At 36.9% G+C, this 14643-nt stretch overlaps 1 protein-coding gene across 7 annotated transcripts in view; it reads left to right on the top strand.

Moving 5' to 3' along the window:
* Positions 1-9181, top strand: part of LOC131430197 (probable WRKY transcription factor protein 1) — a 235564-nt gene extending 226383 nt beyond the window's left edge. For 5 of the 7 annotated variants that reach the window (XM_058594933.1, XM_058594931.1, XM_058594930.1 and 2 more), the window contains exon 6: positions 6895-9181. In XM_058594933.1, the coding sequence (XP_058450916.1) occupies positions 6895-7370 (476 nt within the window). In that variant the 3' untranslated portion in view covers positions 7371-9181. Of the gene's footprint in view, positions 1-6865 lie in introns of all 7 variants that reach the window. The other 2 variants (XM_058594937.1, XM_058594936.1) reach the window with 2 other exon arrangements.
* Positions 9182-14643: the final 5462 nt, after the last annotated feature.

Genomic DNA, 14643 nt, shown 5'->3' with positions numbered 1-14643 from the left:
TCATCTAATTGGCAGATCTTGTTAGTTAGTGGGTATATAAATCTACTTAGGGACTACTAGTCCCCGGTTTCCGCTTCCGAACTCACTTCGATTTCTCAGCAACGCCTTAACCGATTTTCACAAATGTTGATTCAAATTGAAGCTCTCAGTGTCTTTCAAGATACTGTGCAATTTCAACCAGATTCGACTCCCAGTTCCGAAATTATAGGGCAATGCGTATCAAAATTTTCCTGACTGTCATACAAAATAATGCAAAATCGATACGTGCGTACCAGTACGTATCGATTTTGCATCATTTTGTATGACAGTCAGGAAAGTTTTGATACTTTGATACTTTTGGTACCAGGAAGTAGAAAACGACACCGCCTAGAACACAGCGTGCTTTGTTCAATTTTGTAAAGGGGGCTGTCCATAAAAGACGTCACGCCGCAAGGTGGAGGGGGGTGTTTCATAAAACGTGACCTTTTGTGACAGGGGAAGGGGGAGGAGGTTTTTGGACTGTGACGTCCAATATTTTCAATAAGCGCATTTTTTAAATACCTAATTATATTACTGCTTTGCTCTATTTCATGAAAAAAATCTCCAAAATAAACGTTTACATTCTATAGGAAAACGTGTATTTGTTGATGTAAAAGCTTCTTCTTGTAAATTCGGAAATGAATGATGCAGGGAATCATTTCTGTTGTGATCAGCAAAAGTGCACGGAGGAGCGAATAAATTAGCGAAAATAATAAATATCGCCAAATATGAATAAAAAAAAAAAGATGCCTTCAAACGGTTTAACTTAAGTTATGCACTGACAATTTTTTCAGTAATTTGATTTTCTAGCATTGATAATAGTATATCATAAGAATTTCTCTTATCTGATTCTGATGCAGTTTATTCAATTGTACTCCATTTGAAAAAGGGCGGGAGATCAACGATTTCAGACGTAGATCATGTCATGTCTTATCTTGATCATATGTGATTTTCCTCCACCAACACCAAAGCTTATCGAATCATCCAATGATTGAACTTACATAAATCAAGAATTATTTTAGCTCAAAATCACTACCCATTGTGTGACGGAAGATCAGTACCGATATTGATCGATGTGATTTAAAATTCACTGATCAACTGATCATGAAAAGATTCTCCGGCAGTGATCTCGTTTTGATGAGGTTTTAGTCTTTATTTTCTCAACCCTGTATGCTACACTAAGGAAATATTATTTTTTATCTAAAACAATAATATATCTGTGTACCCCTAGGAGGTATAAAACAGATGATTTAAATGTTTCATCAATCCCAACCAAAACTTTTGTTAATTTATATAATTGATATTAATAAAATAATTCCGATGATTTTGTAGTTTTAGGGATATTTTTTAATCTAATGACAGCATGTAATAAATCGATTTTCCCTCATATTTGTATAGTTTGTCATACATATTGAGAATGTATTAAGATGAATTTTATTTATTTTGAAGTCGTGACATGTGACATAGGGGGGGTGGGGGGTCTTTGCTTCTGTGACAATTTGTGACAAAGGGGGGATGGGGAGTCAAAAATCGTCAAAAAAGCGTGACGTCTTTTATGGACAGCCCCTAGCGTGCAGGATTGCCACATTTCAATTTTCGTTAACTTGACATAACAGTTTACAAATCGCGAAAAAGTTATGGTAGTTTATACCCAAAGAAAGTTTTCGATTTTATTCAAGTTTGAAAATAAAAGATCTTGGAAAAATCTTCTTGTGATGTTTTTGAAAATAAAAGTAATTTGAGAAGAGTATCATTACACCCTAGTGGTGGATTAAAAAGGTTTTTGTAATATCTCGAAAATAACTGTTCGCATCGTCTTGATGTCAAAGAATAATTTGTACAAAAATTCATGAGGAATACAAAAACGATAAATTTTGGCGATTGAGAACCCAGACTAAATTATAAAAAAGGCCTATTCTCATGAAATATCCATTTTCTCGATTTTGTTTCTCATATATCTTGAAAATGGCTGCATTTAGGTAGTAATTCTCAATGCACTTTTTCATTGACTGTAGCTTAAAGAACAATACTTGATTGCTCGGATACATTTATTTCTATTAAAACATCGTATTTCGAAAATCAACAACAACTTTTTCTTCGGAAAAAGTTTTTATAGATCATCTCTTCAACTTTTTAAAACATTCATTGGTTTCTTTGTAATTTGACGTTTTTCGTGGCATAAAATGAAAAAAAAATTGGATGGAAGAACTAAGAATTTAAAAAAAATTGTCTTATTTTTGGTTTTTCAACAAATTGGAAGAATTTTATTTTTTTGTGAATATTTGTTTTAAGTGTTCAATTGATTGCCTACGGCTTATTTTTGGACCAAATATTCGTAGAAGCTATAAATTTCGAGTAAAATTTGTTTAAAAATAATGAAAATCTCTAGACCAGTGAAAAATACTTTATTTGCTATACCAATCAGATACGCAAAGTTTCGTGCAAATCGAAGCGGGTCGTGCCAAAATTTATTTGCCATTTATGCACGATTTGGCGGGCGCAAAATAGAATTTCTGCATTCGTCAGATTTTTTTCTAATCCGTTTTTGTTTTCTCGTTAGATACTGATAGAACCTGCACCAAAAATCTATCAGCCCTATTTTCATGGATATAAAATCAACACTATAGATCAGGGATTCCCAAAGTGGTCGATATAGACCCCTTGGGGTCGATATCCTTTTTGCGGGGGTCGACGTAAACGAAAACTGACTATGGGGGTCGACGAGGTCTAGAAATCGACCCTCTATTGTTCGATGTAAGTTTCTATTTGAAATATTTACGCTAAAAAAGTTGTGTTTATTTGACCATCCGCAGAAATTGGTAAGTATTTTACATCAATAATAAAAAGGCAAGAAATTGATTTTTCAAAGAAATTTGTTGATGGGGGTCTGAGGCCTAAGTTAGTTTTAGTAAAGGGGTCCATGACCCAAAATAGTTTGGGAACCTTTGCTATAGATAATGAAACTTGTCGTTCTCAGTTGTCGTCTCTGTTAGGGAAAGCCATTGCAATGTCTGGGAGAACAGCATAAGTTAGACCAGAAAACCATAATTTATTTATTTATTTGAATCAACAGACATAATTTAGTCCAAATGATTATTTCTTAGTATATTTAAAAAATTAGATCGTATGGCACGGCGTGGCAGATGGAAATCAAATCCCGATGAAATTCTGTTGAAGAACCGCTGCATTCCTGTAATAGCACCGTTAATTCCATAATTAGTGCGATGAAATGGCAAGCGAAGGAACAAACTGTTACGAAGAACACGTTTAATTTGATTTCGCTAAGAAGTGCGGGGCAATCGATCCTATCAGTTAAAATATCAGATATTGTCATTGCTCGTGATAAATCACGTCGAACATGCAGTGTGTCAATTCCAATTAACATCGCTCGACTTTCATAAGTCGGGAGCTGTTGTGGATTATTCCAAGGCAACCGGCGCAGTGCAAAGCGAATAAATCTGCGTTGTATCGATTCGATCCGATTGACACCGTTGAGATAGTACGGGTTCCATACCACTGAGCAATATTCAAGAATAGAGCGTACCAACGAACAGTAAACAGTTTTCAGGCAGTAAATATCATTGAAGTTTTTGGTTATCCGTATTACAAATCCCAAGCATCGGGAAGCTTTCGCAACTATGTAGCTAACATGTTGCTTAAACGTCAGTTGCTCATCGAGGAAAATGCCAAGATCTTTCACACATGTCGTCCTTTCAATTGAAGTGTCACCAATACAGTATTCAAAACGACCAGGATTTTTCGTTCGTGTGAATGTTATGATCGAGCATTTCTGGGGATTTAGAACCATTCGATTGATCTAATACCAGTCAGCAAAAATTAACAGTTGGCGTTGCAGGAATACAGCATCATCTATTTTCCGGATTATGGTATACATTTTTACATCATCAGCAAATGAAAGCCGCGGACCTTCCAGGACAAAATTCACATCGTTAAAGTACAGCAAGAATATCAGTGGTCGTAGATGACTGTCATGTGGAATTCCGGAAGAAGCGCAAAACTCATCAGATACACAATCACCGATTCTTACGGCAAGACGTCGATCGCTTAGGTATGACTCAATCCAGCGAAGTACGATCGAGCCAAAACCGAGTTTGTCTAGTTTAGCAATGGCGATAGCGTGATTTATTTTATCGAAGGCTGCCGACAGATCCGTGTAAATGACGTCTCTTTGATAACCAACGGACATAGAATTTGTAACATAATTCGTAAGCGAAGGCAGATTTGTAGCAGTAGAACGTTTTGGCATAAATCCAGGTTGAGTCTGTACAATATACTGTTTACAATGATTGAAAATTGGCTCAAGAACGATCATTTCAAAAAGCTTTGGAATGACGCTGAGAAATGCAATCCCACGGTAGTTGTCAACAAGTTTTTTATTCCCATTTTTATGAACTGGAAACATAAAGGAGGACTGCCACAGATCGGGAAATATTCCGGCAGTTAGCGATTTGAGGAACAAAGACTTAAGAGGTGCTGCTAAACTAGCAGAGCATTTTAACTGATATAGAAATGGCACTTTTTGCACCGCAAGGGATACTTGATGCGGTAACAATTTTTCATCAGAAAAAACACTAGCAAACTTCTGGGAAAATAACTGCGGACTTGAACCTGTGAATTCTCCGTAACGCATTGACGAAGGTAGCTCAGATTCTTTCCTTTGCTCGATGACATAGCTCCAAAATTTTTCGGGATCCGACTTTAGTATACGTTGTACGTTCCGCAAATAATTATCGTGGCAACGCTTCACGGCCCTCTTGTTCGTTTGGTTTATCTGCACATAATTTTGCCGTAAGACAAATCCACCATGCTTAGAGTATTGCTTCAATGCTGCCCGTTTTACTGTTTTTAAACGTCTTAGTTCGGTGGATTGCCAATTCGGTTTGGTTGAATTCCGACTGGATCGCTTAGGCACAAAGCGGTCGATAACATAGCTCATAATGTTAGTTAGTAAATCTGTATCGGTCACAAAAATCTATTTGTGAGCAAAAAAAAGGTCTCACCATCATGTTGAAGCAATGTAATCAACCACAAAACCCGACAAATTGGTATTTAACTTTATATAAACGGAATTATCGTTATTTAAAAAGAACATATCTGTATAACAGTCTTGAGTACAAAAATTGATATAAATATCGATAATTTAACTTTCGATCACTGTTTATCAAAAAAAAAACAGTATTACCTGCATGAATCAATGCATAGAAACGGTTTCAAATAACAGTTATAAGGGCATATTCAGTAGTGTTTTAGTTCTAGATGCATAATTTATGCCAGTTACAAAATTTAAATCTGGATTTTATAACAAGAAAAACTGGCTAGAACGGCTTGCTGGGGATACGTTTGTTCCAGTTTCTGCTCTATTATGGATCTTCCATATAGAACTTCTAGCTGCTGAATTTGCTCTAAGGGCATGCTCAGGAGTGTTCTAGTTCTAGATGCATAATTTATGTCAGTTTTAAAATTCAAATCTAGAATTTATAACAAAACACACTGGCAGCTCCAGCAGCGTTTTATCTGAGTTTCAAATATAGAATAAATAGAACGGCAGCGTAGACCAGTTTTAAATTTGACAGTAGAACTGTTCGAATAAACAAAACTAAAACGGCTTGCTGGGGATACGTTTGTTTCAGTTTCAGTTATATTATAGACCACCCATATGAATCTGGCAGCTGCTGAATTTGCTCTAATGATATTGAAAATCGGATCAAAGTTGGCCATGTTTTATGTGTTCAAACCCGGTGGATGTTGTCGACCCGCATCGGTCCGATCATCGGGCCGATTATCGGACCGATTGAGCACGATATAGGGCCGATTGTAGCGCTTCGATCGGCCCGTCATCGGACAATTCTGCACCATTTGCATCAATCGCGTCGACCTAAAAAAGCTTTATTTTTACATTATGTATCGCTAGAGAAACAGAGCGAAGGAATATCAAACAAGCCATTTTCGAGCCGCCGTCTCCCCGATAGGGTGTGCAAGAGTGTTAAACATTCTTTTGTCTCGATCATGGGGAATTCCGAAAATCCGAACATCGGACGCATCGTGCAAGAAAGCTTTTGATTGCTTTTCGAGCTTACATAGTGTATCGGTAGAACAATAGAGTGAAGAATTACCAAAGCAGAGAGCGGATGTCTGATACTCAGGGGGTGGGATATATCGGGGTTGGATTTCCAACTCCGAACATAGGGCCAGAGTTTTTCTGGCCCTAAGAGTCGAATGACCTTAAGGTTAAAGCCTCTATGATCGAAACAAAAGAATATATTTCACACATTATCCGGGAGACGTCGGCTCGAAAATGCCTTGTTTGATGTTCCTTCGCTCTGTTCCTATAGCGATACATAATGTAAACATAAAACTTTTTTAGGTCGACGCGGTTGATGCAAATGGTGCAAAATTGTCCGATGGCGGGTCGATCGAAGCGCTACGATCGGCCCCATATCGTGCTCAATCGGTCCGATAATCGGGCCGATGATCGGACTTATACGGGTCGACAAATTTCACTGGGAAGTCTGACCAGTTTTTGCATGGGTTTGTTTTCCAAAGACACGTTTTCTTACGTCAAAAATGAAAAATTATTGATACGTTACTTATGAATTGCTGTTACCTAACCAGTTTTGTGCCAAAGTTTTTCCAGTAAGTTCAATATATCAAATTTGGGTACTGAAAGTTACGGAACCGATCGATTGACTACTTCTAAACTTATCCTGATACAGTTTTCCTTTCCAACAAATATATTTCCTTTTAATCTTTATGTTGTTGTTTTCTGAAACCTCGATTTCATCCTACACCTTTTAATTTTCTTCTGTTTGTAATACCCCGAATAAAGTTCTGAGTTTACACCTCGATTAATTCTAGGCTCCGCTCCTTTTGCTAGTTATACCCCAGTAAAGGCCGCCATAGATACTAACTTCGAACTGGGCGTAACACGGACCCCGTCGCCCTCGAGTACCGCCAGCAGTACGAGCAGTAGTAGCATTGCGACTAGCGAACACCATCAACAACAACAGCCGCAGGAGTCCCACCATCATCATGCGACCCATCCGAGCAACGGTAGTCCACTAGGTTCCAATGGAACCGGTTTGCATCCGCACCATCTGCATCATCAGCAACAACAACAGCAACGACAGCAGCACCACCCACAACAAATGTATCAACAACAACAACAACATCTACAACAGTCAGATCGAATGAATGGCGGAACCGACTGCGGACTGTTGCTGATGAACGGAGAAGCCGGTGAACCGGAAAGCATACAGTATCTGAAGCCGGCCTCGGACGAACAAACGGTCAACTGGAGTCAGGGAACGCGGGTCACCGATTTACTATTTTAGAGGTGTGTGCGTGTGTGATCCCACGTAAGTACGATTATTAAATTATAGCAGCTTGTGTAGTAGTGGTTTAAACTTTTTTCCGTGTAATTATGTACTGGTAAAGCATCGTAAATGGATTATGCTTGAAATCGTGAATATTTGCTATCACTGCGTGAACGAAAGGAGGGGGGTATGAAACGACCCACCCATCTACCTACCTGCTAACGAATATGCATTCACTATGATACATCCCAAAATCACTTTACTCCTAGTATGAGAACAGAACTCAGCATCGGTTGGACCGTCATTTTTAATCGAACAAAAGATTAGTTTTTTTTCTTTTCGAGAAAAGACAATATTGTGCAGTATTTAGAGTTTTTAGATTACCTAAGAAAGCAAACAGCAGCGGTTAGAAGCAATTGAATTAATGAACGAAGAATTTTAGTTTCCAGCTGCCAAAACCACTGATGATTCCATTGTTTATTTTTTCGATGTCTATCGAACCAAATTTCTGTTAAAAGCGATAGAACGCAGCAACTATCAAACGTTGAAATAAAACATTCGAACGAATATTAATCATTGTGATGAATATACAACAACAACAACAACAAAAATGCTAACAAAAATGATAAATTATGAATAAAAAAAATATGAAACTAAGCGAAAGTTTATACACAGTAGGCTTACTATTTTAGCTTTCTAGAACACAGTAAGGGAACAATTCTAAACGAACAGCCGAGACGAGCGAAAATTCCACGCCTCTGATTTAAAGGCGAAACTCGATTCCATTCCCTCGATTCCCGAACCGTCGGACGAACTGCTATACAAATCCAGATTTACACATTATTAAAGTAAAATATCGTCGTTTTCTATCAATTTTATCGTGTAGTGAATAAAAAATATTACATTAATTTAACAAGAGACAAGTATAAACAATGAATAGTCATCAAGAAGAAAAAAAAATCAACGCAATCGAGTTCTAAAGTATGAACGGGAAAAAACCCCATGGCAAACTGGAATCATGAGCGCGAATGAGAGTAAGTGAGTGAGTGAGTGAATGAGCGAATGTGAGTGCACTTTTCCCCGAGTCCCCGGTGTGTGAAAGAGTTCTGCAAACCGAAGCTTCCTATGATTGTTTGCCCAAGGAGCTTCCGCGTAACAGCAGTAATAGAGAAAGGTTAAAAAAAACCTTTCGAACTGATGACAGACAATTGGACAACAACAAAAAAAAAAAACAAGCGAAGAAGAATGATCGATAATGAGAATAGCCAGTCACCTGAATGCTGGCTACTGCTGGCTTATTCAGTGATTGAACGCGCAAGTCGAACGGTGGAACATCCGCTGTGTCCAAACCGTGAGGAGCAAAACACGCGAGAAAAAATATGTAATTATATGAATAGACTTTTCTTTCTGTTTTCTCTCTTTTTACTATATACTAATTGTAATCATGCCCTAATAAAGAGATATCGAAAAAGTCTTATGCATTTTATGTAAAAATATACAACCTGTTTGTTTTATTTCTCTTCTGTTTGGTTTCGTTTATTAATGCCTTTTTTCAACTGAATTATTTTATTTTATTTTTTTACTTATACTTTATCAAATTAAGTTGGTCAATCATGTTTAAATATTATTGGCTAGCCCAACCCATTCTCGTTATTATTTCAGCGCTGAGTGCTTTTAAGCTCCACCAAAGGATAGAAAATAAAGCCACCGAGCGAGTTTTAAACCAAATATTATATTCCCTGTTCCAGTTGGTCAAACTGAATAACCTCATACATGCTTTGAAAGCTTGACTGTTCTGAAAAATTATAATAAAACTCGTATGAAATATCGACTAGCTTTCATTTATCGATATCACAATTCTCCTCGTAGATAGAGATGAAGAGTTTATTCGATAGAAATGGAGCACCTATATTTATTCACAAAAATTAATCCGATTTTCTTGAAATTTTCAGGGGTTTAAAAACTATAAATCATTTATGGTTCACAAAAAAGGTTTTATCCGATTCGTCTCCAACGCCGCATTTCACTACACCCACTAAATTTAGTACAGCTCAGTTTTTTTCCCAAATTTTCTTTAGCTTTAGCTCTGTTCTAGAATGTTTGGGAGTTTTAAATAATTGACACACACACACACGGACATTTGTTCAGTTCGTCGAGCTGAATCGATTGGTATATAACATTCGGCCCTCCGGACCTCGGAACATTTTTCTAAAATTTGAGCGAATTCTATACCTATTTTTATATATATAAAAAAAGGTAAAAACTAACTATTTTCGGAGACGGCTGACCCGATTTTCACAACCTTAGATGCAAATGAAAGGGCTTGTGATTTTATACAAAGTTCCCAAATTGCATTTGGATCCGACTGCCAGTGGCACCAAAAAAATGAAAATAATGTCAGTAGTTTTTTTTTTTCAAGGAAAACTCTTCAGATTTTTACCACCTTAGATTCAACTAAAAGGTCCTCAGATATCATCAGAATATCCCAATTTATATTCAGATCTAACTTCCGGTTTCGGAAATAGGGTGCTAAGAGTTACAAATGTCATTTTCAAGAGTATTTTTTTCGTAAGTAGCCATGTGATGAGTAGCGAAAACTTCTAATATCAAGGGAAAAAACTTACTTTTTACCCCCAAAAATATGTGCTAGGTGCACATACCCATTTTCAAATTGATTTCACGTTTCGTCTTTGACTTATCAGTGCATAGCATTTCATTGCTATTACACCGAAGTGCAATGTTTAAACTGATGTCTCGGACGAAACAGATCTCTAGCCGAACAGATTTTGGTAATTTCAAGGGGAAAAAAGCTTACTTTTTTACCTCCAAATTAATGCTAGGTACACGTACCTACGCCAGTTCAACATAAACTGCTACGCACTTATGAGTTAAGGACGAACCGTAAAAGCAATTTAAAAATGGATATGTGCACCTCGCATTAATTTAGGGGTCGAAGACGAAACGTGAAATCAATTTTTAATAGTCTAATAATTTCCTCAAGTTTGGTCTGTGGCCAAATAAACCCATATATTTTCGAATACTTAGTCTTAAATAAACAGGACTGATAGTCCCATAAAAATATCTAAGTCCGACTTCCAGTGCTAGCATTACAAGAAAATAAGTTTTCCCAACTTCAAACCTTCATAAAAATCGTAAAATGTGTTTAAAATTATTCTCGAAACTGTTACAATTTGTAGGTCATGTTAGTTTTTGGCAATACGAACTGCTTTTACACACCAAAAAAAAATCTGAATTTTACAGGTGACTTAATCCCTCATACGATGTAATTCATAAAGAGCTAATTTGTCAAATGACGGAAAATTTCATTTGTAATGACCTAATGATAGATAAACTTGAGTTTTACTGGTTTCGACTGTAACTTGCGTTCGGCTAGCAGGTGTGACTGTATGAATTTATATGCACCTTTTATCAACCAAGTAGATGTAGATGTATACTTCTGTGGATTCGTCGATTCCGACGTAACAGAAGAACAGACGTACTTTGCGATCCAACGATTCTCGGATCAAGTCGCGGCGGTCGTTATCCAGTATTCATTTTTTTATTCATTGAATTTGCGTGGACTTCGATGTTCCATTTATCAGTATCTAAAAAGATGTAAAATCACAGGACTTTTTCCGAAGTGTGTAGTTATACTGGACCCGTCATTTATTTAAAACCACTGTTTAAATCAAAGGTGCAGAAAATTGTAGTACTTTTTTTTAATTGGGAATATAACTATTTCAGTTCGTAGTTTATATTATCGGTATCCAGTTTTCGGTTCCGGGAATTAGGAAAATAGTTATCAAAATCTTTAAAATGGAGCTCATTTCAATTTATCAAATATGGTTCAATCGATTTTCACTAGCTTGAATTAAAAATATAGTTTATAAATGTAGTAATATCATGCAAAAGAAATGTTGAAAACTGGATTCTCAACTTTTTGATTTGTACACCGAAAAAAAATTACAAAATTTTTGCAGGTGATATAGTTCTGCAAACGATACAATTAATCGCCCTTATTCTGAATAACGTCGTATCGTTTTTTCGCTCGTATTCCATTTGTATTCCCCATAACGCTAGCAAAATCAAAGGTAGCTATGATTCGATCGAACTACATTCGATCAAAAAATCAATACGTCGTTATTCGTTAACTTTTGAAATGACGCAATATTCCACTCGTGCAGAATTTTACAGGCTTCGAATGTAATTTGCAATCGACTACCAAGTGCCGCTGTGTGGATTTATATGTATCAGTTAATCATCAAGCAGATATGAGCTTCTGTGGCTCAGTCGATTAACTGAGGTGCTTTGTGATCTAATGTTTCTCGGTTCAAGTTGCGCTGCTGCTATCGATGTTTTGTTTTTTTTAATTCATTCGATTTCAACTCAAATAATTTTCATATCATACAATTTAACATGTTCTTGTATATAAATTTGTATTAAAAACGACGCTCCAGTTATATGCATCTTAAAAGATGTAAAATCACAAGATATTTTTAACTGTGCAGTATTTTTATTATTTTGCCGTAATATATAGGAGATAATGAATAATAATTCCTTAATATATAGTAGATTATGAGCAAGGCATCATTACACCACTAGGTGGATAAAAACAGGCTTTTTCTCAGTGTATACTCTAGTAGAGGACCAACTCAATTTAATTGTACCGCCTTTTCATCACTTTTGTAAAGTCAATAGTTTTCTAGCTACAACGATTTGCAATAAAGCTGCAATACATTAATCTTTTATGTTACATATTCTAATATCTCTGGAACGGCTTCATCTAGAGCAAAGAAAACTATGGGCAATGTTTTGCTTATAATGAGTAAAATCATATTGTAGTTATTTAGGAGTTTTAGGACTGCACGAATTACTGGTTTGTTTCAAAAGCACATAACAATTCTCTAGTTTTATCGTTTCGTGTACGACTCATCAGGTTAGCTTTGTGGTTTATTTTGAACCGCTAGGTGACGTTAGCATTTCAACATAATCTACTGATGCCCGGATGAGTCGAAGACGAAACATGAAAATAACATTCTAGTATTGCTCAGGTTAGTTCTATTGGGCGAAGTTTTATGTACATTTAGTGGGATCATATCTTTCGGCACAAAAATTGACTCCGTTGGCTCGCAACCACTCCAACACGTATCGAACGTAGTAGCAGGATGCTAGATTAGACCAAAATAGAGTTGATCCTTTATGTCTTCTTATTAATAGCAACGAATGCTTCCTTCATGTAAATCGCACCGTTGATTGTTCTGGAAGTGAAAAAGAGAGCGCTTATTTAACTACATCCGCTAATCGCCTACCGGATAGGGAACTTGTTTGCTATTTTCGATCATTTCTTCTCTACAGGGTGATTTTTTAAGAGCTTGAGAACTTTTTTAAACAATAAAACGCATAAAATTTGCAAAATCTCATCGGTTCTTTATTTTAAACGTTAGATTGGTACATGACATTTACTTTTTGAAGATAATTTCATTTAAATGTTGACCGCGGCTGCGTCTTAGGTGGTCCGTTCGGAAAATCCGCTTTTTTATCGACAAATTTTGTTCAGCGATGAGGCTCATTTCTGGTTGAATGGCTACGTAAATAAGCAAAATTGCCGCATTTGGAGTGAAGAGCAACCAGAAGCCGTTCAAGAACTGCCCATGCATCCCGAAAAATGCACTGTTTGGTGTGGTTTGTACGCTGGTGGAATCATTGGACCGTATTTTTTCAAAGATGCTGTTGGACGCAACGTTACAGTGAATGGCGATCGCTATCGTTCGATGCTAACAAACTTTTTGTTGCCAAAAATGGAAGAACTGAACTTGGTTGACATGTGGTTTCAACAAGATGGCGCTACATGCCACACAGCTCGCGATTCTATGGCCATTTTGAGGGAAAACTTCGGAGAACAATTCATCTCAAGAAATGGACCGGTAAGTTGGCCACCAAGATCATGCGATTTGACGCCTTTAGACTATTTTTTGTGGGGCTACGTCAAGTCTAAAGTCTACAGAAATAAGCCAGTAACTATTCCAGCTTTGGAAGACAACATTTCCGAAGAAATTCGGGCTATTCCGGCCGAAATGCTCGAAAAAGTTGCCCAAAATTGGACTTTCCGAATGGACCACCTAAGACGCAGCCGCGGTCAACATTTAAATGAAATTATCTTCAAAAAGTAAATGTCATGTACCAATCTAACGTTTAAAATAAAGAACCGATGAGATTTTGCAAATTTTATGCGTTTTATTGTTTAAAAAAGTTCTCAAGCTCTTAAAAAATCACCCTGTAGAACATCCTTACACTTGGAAACAAGCACTACTGTGTCCGAAACATGCCCGGAAAATTTAAACTGTACAGTTTATTATTTTCAACCGGCTCTTTTTTCCGAAATCCATGTCAAACTTTAAGGCAAAAAAATCAGCAATTGTTTGGGTTCGCATATTTTTTTAACGAATTTTTAGACTTCTACGATGCGGGGCCGCATTTACAGAGGGGCAGCGGGGGCACTTGACGGGACTCAGCGAGCAATGAAAAGGTCATTCAGTCTGTTTTGGGGCACCCAAATAAATCTTGCCCCCGGGCCCATTCATACGTAAAAGTGGGGCTGGTACCATGTCTAATTTTTGCAACAAGGAAGTGTAATTTAGTTTGGTTTTTTTAAATGAAAAAACCGCTGCAGAATCACTACGAACACTAATTTATTTTTTTATATCGTTTATTTATACTCGGCTTTAACCTAATTGTGATCGTTCGCGGGGGGTCTGATTGATTGATTTGATTGGTACAATTCTAGGAAGACAAATACATCGGAGAGCATTTCGAACAAATATTTTTTGGTATTATGCGTCACTAGCGTGAAGCTATACGCCTCAAGAAATAAGAATTATGAACCAACAAAGACTGAACCATGATATTGCGTTGACTACCGATGAATTGATTTTACCTGAGTTTTTCACCAAAAAATCAACAAACATCGTTCCACAACAACCTTCTTCACTTAATTTGGCTCCGTGCGACTTCTGACTGTTCTAAAAACTAAACAGGTGATTTCGGAAAACGCGTTTCAAAACGATTGAAGAGATATGAGCCGAATCGAAAAAGTTGCTGAAGGCAATCCCGGAGGCGAACTATTGGGCCATGTTCAGGGCCTACTCAAGGTTCTTTTTTAATTAGACAAATTTTGTTGTGAATCATCCGCAATCTGTATCGAATTGATCATAAATCATAAAAATGATCCATTATGGTTTAAATCCAGAATTTAGTTCTAAAATGCATTTAAGAATCCAGGTTTAGAGTTCGG

Source organism: Malaya genurostris, chromosome 2 (genome assembly GCF_030247185.1).
Source record: "Malaya genurostris strain Urasoe2022 chromosome 2, Malgen_1.1, whole genome shotgun sequence".
Classification (NCBI taxonomy): domain Eukaryota; kingdom Metazoa; phylum Arthropoda; class Insecta; order Diptera; family Culicidae; genus Malaya; species Malaya genurostris.
This window is presented reverse-complemented; position numbering and strand designations above follow the sequence as displayed.